Source organism: Pseudopodoces humilis, chromosome 17, assembly GCF_049639895.1.
Source record: "Pseudopodoces humilis isolate 2021_Gansu_Grassland_sample_001 chromosome 17, ASM4963989v1, whole genome shotgun sequence".
Lineage (NCBI taxonomy): Eukaryota > Metazoa > Chordata > Aves > Passeriformes > Paridae > Pseudopodoces > Pseudopodoces humilis.
The window spans coordinates 3,138,422-3,151,120 of record NC_142216.1 but is presented as its reverse complement, the minus strand read 5'-3'; the positions used below and the strand labels follow the sequence as shown (position 1 = coordinate 3,151,120).

At 44.0% G+C, this 12,699-nt stretch overlaps 1 protein-coding gene across 5 annotated transcripts in view; it reads right to left on the bottom strand.

Annotated features, from left to right (window-relative positions):
- The window catches only part of SFXN1 (sideroflexin 1), a 39,231-nt gene that overhangs the window by 11,444 nt on the left and 15,088 nt on the right, over positions 1-12,699 (bottom strand). For 2 of the 5 annotated variants that reach the window (XM_005523666.3, XM_014253113.2), the window contains exons 1-4: positions 10,321-10,375; positions 9,536-9,636; positions 1,477-1,651; positions 676-846 (exon numbers count right to left, since the gene is read on the bottom strand). In XM_005523666.3, the coding sequence (XP_005523723.1) occupies positions 676-846; positions 1,477-1,640 (335 nt within the window). In that variant the 5' untranslated portion in view covers positions 1,641-1,651; positions 9,536-9,636; positions 10,321-10,375. Of the gene's footprint in view, positions 1-675; positions 847-1,476; positions 1,652-6,051; positions 6,125-9,535; positions 9,637-10,320; positions 10,376-12,699 lie in introns of those variants that run through there. The other 3 variants (XM_088063571.1, XM_088063572.1, XM_014253112.2) reach the window with 3 other exon arrangements.

The following is a 12,699-nucleotide window of genomic DNA, read 5'->3' as shown; positions in this document are numbered from 1 at the left end:
AAGCAGTTGACAGGAGGCAGTGCTTGGGAATGGGCAGCTGTGCTGGGGGCTTGATTCATGTTCTTGATTGCAATTTAAAGCACACCCATGTTTTATAAATACCACCCAAAACTGGGCTGTGTGTCAGGAGTTTGTACAATCTCAGCATCCAAAAGGCTGCTGCAGTTTCCTCTGAGCTCCCACCAGTTCCTGCATCCTGTGTCAAAAAGTGTTTCTAGCATTGAGGCTGCTAAGAGAGTACTGGCTCTGCCTCAGTGGGCTCCACTGTCCTGGAGATTCCAGAACCACTGAGGAAATGCAGGGGTCACAGGGGAGTTGCAGAAACTCCACAACCAATGGATCAAAGCATTCTGAGTACTCACGGGGCAGACAGAACATCCTGCATGCCAGTAAGGCTGGAAAGTCCCAGGGATCTCCTTCTCCTTGTCCTCCACACAGATGGGATTTTGGAACATTTCCCAGTTTGAGGGAAAGTGGGATGGTGAAGGAGAAGGGCTAAGGGCTTATCTCAGAAAGAACCATTAATCAGCGGGAGGGAATGAGGAGAGAGAAGAGGGAAAGGAAGCAAAATTTCACATATAAAAATAATTACAGTAAATCTTCTGACAATAACATTGATTTTCGCTTCTCTAATTCACAGGCAAATGTTTTATGTGTTTGACTGCCATCTCTCACCTGTAAAAGGTCATCATACAGCCTGTGATGGTCATGTTCATGGGGACCTGGGCGGACATTCGGCCGATCACGAACATCTTCTCCCCAGTGTCTGGGTGGAAAGCTGAATCATAGATGTATTTTGCTCTCCACAACTCATCTTCTGTCAAGCCAGGTGCCACGATACCTTGTCTTAGGGCAGGTTAAGAAACAAGAAAACAGCAAAAAGCACAACTGTTATAAAATTCTGCAAACTCCCGTGAGAAATGTGGCATCACAGGATTTGGGGTTGTTCACCCTAAGTTAATTGAGACTCTCTGATAGCTCGTGGAGATTCTTCAGCTTTTAAATGGATTGGTGAAATAAAAAGAATTAAAACTCCCAGCAGTGATTATGTTGGCTGAGTCAATTTCCTCAAACTTGCACTAGGTTTTAGAGCTAAAATATAGAGCAAAAATCTCTGAGGTCATTAGTGTGAAATTATGAAAATTCACTTGGAGACTACTTAAGAAACCAATTGCTCCAAATGGTACACATAAGAGGAAATTTTAAGCTTTGCTGTCATATTAACTATTTTCAGAATTAGGCACTTCTGTGTATTCTGTATTCTGTGTATTCTGTATTTCAGAACCCTTAAGAGGGACATAAATTCCCTATCCATTAGCAAATTTGATTAAAAAGAAAAGGATTTTAAGTTCTGAAGTGGGAATTAGAAGTGTTGCAGTGAGTACAGTGTTTTAAGTGTTTCCTTTTAAATATATCATCATGCACTTATCATTGACTTGGACTTTTTGGGGTCAGTAGAAGTAGTCAATATCATACCTGTAATCATGCACAATTTTTCTTGCACTTTCCAGTTTGGCATCAGATAACAAAATATTCCTGGGGTCTGTTACAGTGAAGAAGTGATTGGCTCGTCCAGTAAATGTGCTTTGATCCCATCGGGGCTCCTTGATATTAATATCTAATGGGATACCTGCTGCCATCTTCAAAAGCTCTGCCAAAAAAACATCAACATTTGCAATTCAAAATTCCACTCATCTCCTAATGTATCTAGAACCTGCAGGATGAAAAGTGGCCACACTTAAGAGTAAAAGCCCAGAGAACAAACACCAAAGAATTTGCAGAACACAGGTTTAAAGGGGTAAGTTTACAGAAATGCTTCTGTGTCCAGAATGTAATAAATAATGTTTATAAGCAAATGTAATAAATAATGTTTATACATTATTTATTACATTTGTACAAATACCTGAAGATGAGGCAGATGCAAAGGGAGCATAGAAGTTTATTAATAAACAGACATACCAAACAACAATATACAATATTCAGAAAGTGCTTTACTTCAGTGATGAATTATTGTTTGTTGAAGATAATGTATTGAAGGGAATGAGAAATCAACTATTTCAAGAGATGCCTGAAGTGCTATAAAGTGCAGTGACAGATGAAATATTAAATAAAATCCAGTTAACTTCTCTAGCACAGCAAAACAAACCAAAAAATTAGGATCACAAACCCACCAATTTTTTTTAATAAATGTTGTTTCTCTAAATCCACGTTTTAACAAAACAAAGATTACATAATGCAACAATTTGCTACATTATGAACACATGACCAGATCTCCTAATGATACTTCAAAAATGGTTAAAGAACTACAATGAAGGACACTGAATTAACAGAGTTGTGCATTTATGGGGCATAAAGCCCAGAAAAGTAAAAATTGCTTCAGGATGACTAAATTTACTTCAACATCTAATGAAAAAGGACAGTCCCTCCATAGCACAAGTATATGGGTTGTAACTTTCTTAAAAGAAATTTCTGCAACATATTCAACTACCAGTGAAATAAAAAATCCCCTTCCCAATAATGCTTGTTCAAATGGCAGAAATTGGATCTATATAAATCCATTTTTATATATTTATATATTTATAAATAAATGTCCAATTTTAGATGATCTTTAAGGTCCCTCCAAACTCAAATCATTCTGTGATTCTAAGATACCAGAATGCTAATAAATCTGGTACAGTAGGGGAAATGAATCTTTTCCCCTTTTTACACTCACATTTCCTCACTGTTAAGGTCATTATTGTACAGCACTGTTTATTAGCAGGATTATTTTCATGTGTACATCTCTCAACCAGGCATGCTGCAGGATGAACACAGATCATGGAAATGAAAAAAGACTCAGGACAGATTTGGAGAACAGATTTCTCGTGCACAGCATCTCAAGAGGAGATGCTCCTTAGGTTTCCTTTCCTTTTCTTAGTACTTTGCCATTAAAAACACCCTCCTGTAAACAGTGCTGTGTTGTGAATTACTAGTCCATCTTCTGGTCTAAAACGGGAACTGCTGGTTTTGCAAAGCCCTATGAAGGCAAGTACACTCATTTCTTCAAACCCTCTTTTCCAGCAAAATAAAGATAAAAATCATTAGGGCTGTTCTGTGACTGATTCCCTTATTTGCAGGAAAGTTCAAGTGTAAATGTTTTTCTAATTAAATTATCTGTTTCATTAAGAAAGATTAAAGCTGCTTTAGGATAGCTTATGATAATCTGGTTAAAGCTGTCTAATGAATGCTGAATAAAGCACTGCATCCATAGAAGCTGTCTGCTTTCTTTTCATTCTGGATAATTCTTTCTGTTCACTCTGATTAGAATATACACTACTGGGTTCTCTGGGAATTCCCTTTATTTACTTCTGATACCTCTGTCCACAAGCCCAAGTCCCTCAGTAAAATGAAATCAAAACATGAAGCATCTGCCTTCTCTGCAGATGGTTCAATTCAGGATTGTCTCAGTCTGAAACAATCAGAAAAGGGCAATGTACAGAACACGGGACATTAAACACGTTCACATCCTGTCTTTATCCCCTGCCCACTTTATCTACTCCGTGTCTGCTCTGATGTTCCTTGACCCAGGTTTGCTGATGGAATTTACTACCTTGGCAGGAAACTAATGCAGCAGAAAGATTGCACTGGAGGGAAATGAACCCCTGCAGCTGCACAGCTGGGGTGACCTGCTGGAGAGCAGCTCTGGAGTCCTGCTGGACATTGAGCTCTCCATGACCAGGAGAGCGTCCTGGTGACCAAGAATGCCAACAGGATCCTGGGGTGCACTGGGAAGAGCATTTCCAGCAGGTCAGGGAGTGATTCTTCCTCTCTGCTCAACCCTTTGCTCAACACATCTCTGGGGTGCTGTGTCTAGCTCTGGATCCTCAGGACATGGAGCTCCTGGAGCAGATCCAGTGAATCCTGCGGAGCTGAGGAAGGGCTGGAGCAGCTCCTTGGAGCAAGCTGGGGCTGCTCAGCATGGAGAGGAGCCCCAGCAGAGAGGGACCCTCAGCCCTGGGGGTCCCTGGGTGCAGGGAGGGTCTGAGCAGGGCCCAGGCTCTGACCTGGGGGCCTGGTAGTGGCAGCAGAGGAATGGGCAGGGACTGAGCCCAGCAATTCCCCCAGCACAGGAGGCACAACTTCTGGCCTGGGAAATGCCTGAGCCCTGGAACAGATTTCCCAGATGTTTCCATGCCTTTCCTCCTGCTGTTACCCATCCTAGCCAGAGACAGGTCAGTACAGGCTTTGGTCTCTCTTTCTCCTTGTAAATCTAGAAAACAGGATTAGTGCTGCTGCAAAAGCAACCTAGGAGAAAGCAACCTAGCAGAAAAATGGAAAACATCCATTAATTCATGTGCCTCAACAAAAAGTCATGCTTGAAATGTCTGTGCTTGTTTAGAAAGACGGGAATAGAGAATATGGACTTCACTATTACTAATCTTAATAAAGGACATTCAATCCTGCAGAGGATGGTGGGGGGGGGGTGAGACAGCTGCAAAAGGGTTAAATCTCCTAGAAAAAGGGGTTTAAATTTTAGGTGACAGCTATTTAAATACACAAACCCATTTTATTCTCTCAGTGATGTGGCTGACTTGTCTTTTCAGCAGGTAAGAACAATGCTGTTCTAAAGAACTTAAATAAACCAGACAGACCACCAATGCCCACAGAGAAAGAGCAGATGTCACACACACAAGGGAGTGTAAAAAAGATGAGAATAATATGATTTGGAGATGCATCAAACTTGCAGAGAGGTAAAAAAGGTGTCTCAGTTTGCCAGTCACGGGACTCTGAATCACAGGCCTGTTACAACAGTGCCTAAGAGAACCAGGGAATTTCTGTCTTGAAAACTTAGAAGTTGTCCAGCAAAACATTTTTACCACAAAAGCACCATTTCTTGTTTTAAAGAAACTGCATGATGCTACTTGTGACTCATCAGACCCCATGAGTAAATGCTGAAAAGGGAAATAAATCCCATAAAGCAAAACCATAGGCTAATAAAATGCTGATATACTTCAAAGGAATCTTCTTATAAAACAAAATGTCCATCTGTAAAGTAAAAGTGGTGACTGTACAAAAATGGTTTCATCAATATGTTGTCTAACAGCCATAGAGTCATCATCATAAATTAGATGGCTTTTTTTAGTTTCACTTTTTATTTAAACAGTGAGACTGTAAAACTCCAAGAAATAGGTGCAACACCCTCAATTTAAGTTGCTGCAACACTATTTTTACCTACCTGTCTCCTTAATTTTCAGGTACAATTTTAGAGGGGTGCTGCTGTTTGCATAACCCATTCAGATACTCAATAATAAAAGCACTGTAATAAAACTACTTAAGATTTAATTATTATTTTAACTACAATGCTTTGTCAAGGGTGGAGCTCCTCTACTTTCAGTGATCTAATTTTCCATCTGTACTAAGTGTGCCCAAGATTTAAGTTCTCATTATCTGTAATTGAATTGGATACAGAAAAAATAAAGGACATTAGGATTAAATCAAATTTAAATAAATCCATCTGAACCTTGAGATAAGCAGAAAGTTTGCAAAGGGAACTGGAAAGCAAAAACACAATAAAGATAAAGATAAAAGCATTTGCTTTGTTACAATCAACTAATGAAGGCAAACTACCTAACAATTAATTAATTAAGGTGCCTATATATGTAAAAACCTGAATTTACTGTTCCACCTGCTGCTATCCAGAAAATACCAACTAATCCTGAAATAGGATAAAACTTTCAATCAATGACACCTTGAATTTTAAGGTAGAAGCAGCAAAATTGCCCAGGCAATGGCTGCTCTCCACAAACAAAGCCATTAACAGGGGATTTGGGAAACAAAATGAATTTTACAAACACATCAGCTGTTGAAATAATCCATACTGAAATGTCACTTTGAAGTTATGCTCACACAGGAGGATCAGCAGTACTGGAAAGGATAATGAATGACATCGTAACACAGTCAAACAATTAACACCTCTCATGGAAAACATGCAGTAAGAGAGAAAATTTTCCATATTTTCACTATTTCAAATAACAAATCAATTAGGAAGGCATTTAATAGAACCACTTGTACCTGGAAACCCTGCAGCTGTTTTCCCCAGCAAATTAAATCAGCAATGAAGGATGGACTATGCTCTCTGGCACATTCATATCACTAAACCCCTTCTGTTTCCAAACTAGAGCAGCTGTATCCAAACTGCCCATGGAGAGGAGCAGCTAAATCCAGCCTCATGCTGCAGGATTGTCTGGCTGAACATCAGCTGTGCTGGGCAAACCCTGGCCCCGCCACGCTCCAGTGACTGAACAATACTGGGGGGTGGCATTCCCGTGACCAGGACATTTTTTGGCACTGTTTGTCTCCCCAGCACCCTCACAGAAGTTTGATTATCCATGTGTGGCTCCTCCTATGTGCCACATTCTCAGAGTCATAACTGATGGTGAGTTCACAGAGGAAAACTCAACACATGGCTGTGTTTTCCTCCAGTGAGGAGAAGCTGAGAGAATTGGGGTTGTGCAGCCTCATTGTGGCCTTCCAGTGCCTGAAGGGAGCTCGCAGGAAAGATGGAAAGAGACTTTTTAGAAGGGCCTGGAATGACAGGACAAGAGGAAATGGCTTCAAACCAAAACAGAGTAGGGTTGGATTGGATATCGGGAAAAAATCCTTCCCTGTGAGGGTGATGAGGCATCCAGGTTGTCCAGAGAAGCTGTGGCTGCCCCTGGATCCCTGGAAGTGTCCAAGGCCAGCTTGGACAGGCCCTGGGGTGCATATCCCTGCCCATGGCAAATTTCCTGCCCCCTCTGATCAGATGGAATCATCTGCCTGTTCACACTCTAAAGTTTAATACTAACTGGGGGGAATAAAGGGCTTCAGAATAAGTGACAGTGGCCTCCCTTAACATAATAATTACATACAAAACCTGCACAAAGTCTGATCAACAGTTTTGGTACAAAGGCTACATTTAGATTTTCCACAGAACCAGCAACAGCAGAAGACTTTAAACTTTGTTTAAAGGTTAGCAGCAGCAGTTGCAGCAATTATACAAAATGCAGATTCAGGAGTTATCAGGAGTTCAACTCTCTGCTGTTCGTTTACAAAGTTCATCTTTTAAACGTCACATTTGAAGGTCATGCAACTACTTTTCAAACCAAAGCAACTGCTAGAAGAATAGCAATGACTATTTAATTTATTTCACTCAATTTTGAACAATGCAGATATTTGATCACTTATTTTAAACTGTGTTGCATAACTGAATACTCCAAATGGGAAAATTATCTGGGAAATTCTGGGCAACTTAAACTCATGCAGCAGTACACAAATGATGAAATGCAGCTTTGTCACTTTCCTTGAAACCATTTATATTTTCTTATGTTACTGACACCTTGTATTTTAACCCGAGCCTTGAAAAACTCCAAAATTAAGAATTTTCGTCAGTTTCTTTACAGTATCAGTTAAAACTGGGACTAGAGTGACAGAAAAGGAAATTTCATGATGATGTAACTGTGAACCCAGGGAGAAGTCTAAAGAGAATTCCACATCCAGAAGTAGAGCAGATATAATTGTGATAATGCTCACTGTGACATTTGACTTCTTGGTGCCCAACTCCCAAACTGCAACCTGCAACCTTCTGTTACAAAGCATGGGATGAGCAGGGTAATCCAGCTTAAAACAGAATTCCAACCAGCCTGCACAAACGCTGACAGAAAGGTGTAACTTTTGTGGTGTCCTTTACCAGGACATAGACCTGTAAGTTCTGGTGAGGTAAAGGTGATCAGGTCAGATAATGATTCACAAAATCTTCTAGAGGCAACTAAATCATTTTTTTTAAAGAACAAGAGTGAGGTTTTTCCCTGAAACCCCAGTAAAAATAGAAGATAACAGCAGAACCTCTTTCTTCACAGAATCCTTTACGATTCTTTAGAATAGGAATAGTTCAAAAGTTAGAGACAGGTGCTGCTGTTATTTCATGTGCAGACTCACTGGGAGAGACAAAAATAAGATTTGACACACTTAGGCCCCCACATCTTCATCCTTCAAAGCAGTCCCTTAACAACCTGATGTCCAGCTGTCAGTGCCTTGTTCTGGGAAATGAGATGCAGCCTGGAAAACCTTGAGGTTGAGAAAAGTACCTGCTGCTATAAAATGAGGAGAACAGCCTCTCTTCTTCCTTCTCTTTGCAAAGCAAAGTGCCCGTGGCTGCTTGTTTTTGCAGAGCTGAGTTCTTCTGGAACATTTCCCATGCCACTTTGATAGAGAAATACTCCAGGGTCCTGCTAGGCCTCTTTATTCCTCAAGTAACACATTGTTCCTTTTCTGGGGCTCCTTTGTCTGAACAAACTCAAGATTTTTCTTTTCCAATGCCCAGTTTTCCACAATGCCCACCCAAAGGGCTGCTATGTCGGCTCAGGAGAAAAGACAGGAAATAAACCTCTCTCTGATTAGGAAAAAGTGACCTGTTCTACTTTAAAACTACAACACATTGGCAAAGTAACAGCGGAAAGGCAAATCCACGTTTTAATTGCTCTGGCAAAGAAAGGAACACAAGGCCTTCTCCAGGGATGTCAGTCATGGCAGTTAATTAGTTCAAATGGGAAGAACTAATAAGACTTTTTGGGGAAAAAAACACTTTTGTGTGGTGGCAAAAGAGCACATGTGAGACTTATCAGGGTCTGTAAGCAGTGGTATTCTTCTATTTGCAGTACATTTGCTGCCACAGTTTCAAATAAGCAGCGCAGCTGATGACTGGGAGTCTGATGCAATGTACTTACACCAAATGTTAAAGCCACTTGCCAAGTTTTTCTTTCCCAAAACACCTTCTAGCAGTGAAATGCCTATTTAAAGCACCAGAGAAAAAAAATTAAATCTTTGTCTGCACTATGATTTTTCCTACTGCAATCCTAAATGGAATGCTGGAGAAGGCAAAGCATGGCAACACCACAAGATGCTTGGTTTTTCTTTAATCTTTTTTTTTTTTGCTTATAAATGTACATCCCACTTGTAGCCTAGCAACAAAAGCAGCAGCCTGGGTGAGATGAGCCTGCTGCTGGGGCTCTCTCCTCAAAACAGGAGCCATCTTTGGTGTGTAACTTGACCAGAGATTTCATCATTCTGCATTAAAGTCAGCTCCCGATGTTACAGATCCCTGCAGCCAGCTCAGCTCTGCCAGATTTTCTTTGCCACCTCCCCTCCCACTGCACGAGGCACGTCCAGAGACACGGCACGTGTTCATCTCTACATTAAGGAAAATAAACCTCCTTTGCTAACCAAGGTTAGTGAAACCTCTTATTTCAAGCTTGTTTCTGCTCCTTGTGTTTTAACCCCCACCAATAAACTGCAGCTTTGGCTCTACCCTAGGTGTGTTCATGGCCCTCTTCTGTACTTTTTCACTATTTCACGTATCTTTTTCCATCCAGGTGATATTTTAATTGCAGATTGATACAATGCCAATCTTCACCCCACCCACAAGTATAATAACAATAGATTATTTATAATTCAATAAAATTTTAAAAATATTAATACTCATAATTAAAATTCTGTCTCTGACTACCAGGTGCCTGACCTTGGAATTATTTGGTGTGTTCCTCCCCTGGAAATGATGATCTTGCAGCAGGGAGGCTTGTCTCTTGCAGGCCTGGAATCTGTGTCGCTGTCACACAATCCCTGTGACACAGACAGCTCTGCTCAGGGGACAGCGAGCGGTCAGGGGCAGGTTTTGGGAGTGGGTGGGGAAGCAGGGAGCTGGTATGTGTGCAGGGAGGAGGAGGCTGTGACAGCATCCAGCCCTGCTTCCACAGGGACAGGATGGCACATGGGGCTGGGACCCTGGGGAGGTGACAGGGGGGACACACAGACCTAGGCCCCTGTGGAGGGGATGGGTTGACACATGGGGCTGGAACCCTGTGGAGGGGCAGGGTGGACATTCGGGGCTGGGTCCCTGTGGAGGGGCAGGGTGGACATTCGGGGCTGGGTCCCTGTGGAGGGGCAGGGTGGACATTAGGGGCTGGATCCCTGTGGAGGGGATGGAGGTGACAGACGGGGCTGGACCCCTGAGAAGGGAAGAGAGCTCTACAAACAGATCAGGGGCTCTGCAGGGGTAACAGAGGTGACAGATGGGGCTGGGCGTCTGCGGAGGGCCCGAGGCGACACGGGGAACTGGTCCCTTGTGAAGGGACAGAGCAACACGGGCGGCTGGCTCCCGGTGGAGCGGACTGGTAGCAGATGGAGCTGGGTCCCTGCCTGGTCGCCACTACAGCACTGGGAGTGCCACCGGCGCTGGCTCCTCCGCCCGTCCCCGGCCGTAGCCCATCCCCGCGGGGACTGCCCGGCCCCGGCCCCGGTACTCACCCGGCCGCCGGCCCCGCGCTGCCCGGAAGAGCCTCGCTCGGCGCCGCGGGCGGGGGGCCGGGAGGCGGCGGGGCCGCCCCGCTCCGCCTCGCCCCCCCCCGGCGGGGCCGGGCCGGGCCGGGCCGTGCGGGCAGCGCCCGGGGCCGCCCGCGCCTCCCTCCGCCCGCTGCCCCCAAGGCCCGGCTCCGTTTCGGTTACTGCCGCTAATTATTTATTATGTAGTGTCCTGTGCTGGAGGGCACCCGCTGGGATGGCCAGGTCCCGCTCCTGGCCTCCCGGAGCCCCAGCAGTCCCACCGTTAGCCGAGAGCGTTTGCCAGCCAGACAAACGCTCCTTGTGAGCTCTGTTAGGCTTCCCTGGGGAGCCCAACCACGCTTTGAGTGAAGAACCTTTCCCTAATTTTCTCCCCTGACGCAGCTCCAGCGATTCTCTCGAGTCCTGTCACTGGTCACAGAGGGCAGAGATCGGTGCTGCCCCTCCTGAGGAAGCTGCAGACCACAAAATCACGGACCCACAGACTGTTCTGAGTTGTAAGGGACCTCCAAGGACCATCGAGTCCAATTCCTAAGCCCATACAGGGACCGTGGTGAGGTCTCCCGTCAATCTCCTCCAGGCTGTGCTGGACTGGGATTGTTGTTTCAGGGTTATTATCACAAACCCAAGCCACACTAACACCCCCAAACCTGGCCATGAGGGACAATACATGGCCATGTGTGAGGACAGCACTGTTAGCTCAGGAGGCGGCTCTGAAGGTCGCTCAAGGCTTGTCACAGAGCTCGCACCTGAGGGAGGAGATCAGAAGTGCATTAGCAGCTGGTGAGGAGTATCCACATGTCACTGTCACCCCCTGCCTGCATTCGAGCGGGACATCCCTTCCCCAGCCCATCCCCTGCTGTGTGGTGTGGGCACTGGGAAGGCAGCAGTGCTCAGGGCAGGACGTGTTTTCATTTCTATTTCAGCAACTCAAAGCTGCTGGCACCCAGTAATGATGTTCTGGATGCAGCTGTGGAGGAGGAGACCAGCACGGGGACAAATGGTGGCCTCCCCGCTGTCATGTTCCTTCTTTCTCTTATTCCCAGGTGTGGCTGGGCTGCTGCGACAGTAGAAACACTTTGGAATTTCAAACCTTCTAGTTTGATTTTTTACTTCCCCTGAGGTTCACATCAGTCCTGTGCAACCTGCTCCGCTAATTCCAAGTGACACTGTCCCCCAGCACAGGGGCTCAAACCCGAACCCAATCCCAATCCCATCCCAATCCCATCCTATCCCATCCCGTCCCTAACCCTAACCCTAACCTGAATGCTGAGTGCCCTGGGAGCAGGGGGACACCCGTGCAGACACCACAAACCGTGCTCATTCAGCTCTTTTGAGGACCAGAATAACACAGAGATGGATTGCAAGTGCCATCTATAGCCCAGCCCGGCAACTCTGTTGAAATTCCCATTGTAAGATCACTGCTCTGTCCACAGATCTTATCCCTGGAGGAGTGGCAGCTTTGCAGATCAGCTCTCTGGATACAGGACTGACTTCCCTCTCCCTGCTCATTGCAGGACACTGAATGAGAATTTTATATTAAAAAGCCATGACTCTGCCCAAGTATCAAATGTTTGTGAAGTTGCACTTTTTGATGAAAGCTCTGCTGTTAATACTCAACTTTTATGAAATTATATATATATATATATTTAAAATAAACTAGAATTGTATAGGCTGCAGTTTGTTTTCAGTTTTTAAGTGAAAGCCAACTCATTTCATGATTTTCAATAAAAAATTAAGTGTCAACTTTCATTCTGACACAGCCACATCCAATCTCGTATGTCTCCTGTTCTATTTCCCCTGTGGCTCCACAACTTAAATCTGAGATATAAATATGACAACTGCAGATGCAAATATACCAGGTGAGAGTCCATCATGAAAGAATAAAAACTGGCACCGATATCCTTGCACTGCACAACAAAATTTGTGCACAATTTATATATTTTCATGCTGATGTCTAATTTGTCAGTCAGATCCCAGTCTCCATGACCACTGACAGGTCCAACACTGATACATTTGTGATGGTATCTGGCCATAACACTTCTTGTTAAAAAACATGGCAATGACTGAGCAGGAAAGCACCTTGTTCAGGAAATGGAAACACTGGATGTTGTGCAGAGAAATAAATTAGTTTTTGTAAGGTATAACTGGTGTTGTTTTGTATGGTTTGCATTGAGGACTGATGTGTTCTGTCTCTAATAAAGATACTAACTTGTTAATCTGATTTGAAACCACATGTGGACTTTTCTTCACGTCACAGTTGAAGTTCTGCTTGCAGAGTATTTAATGTGGATATATGAATACCTAAATGCTTTCTCTGAGTCATTAGATGCAAAGCTGCATGAG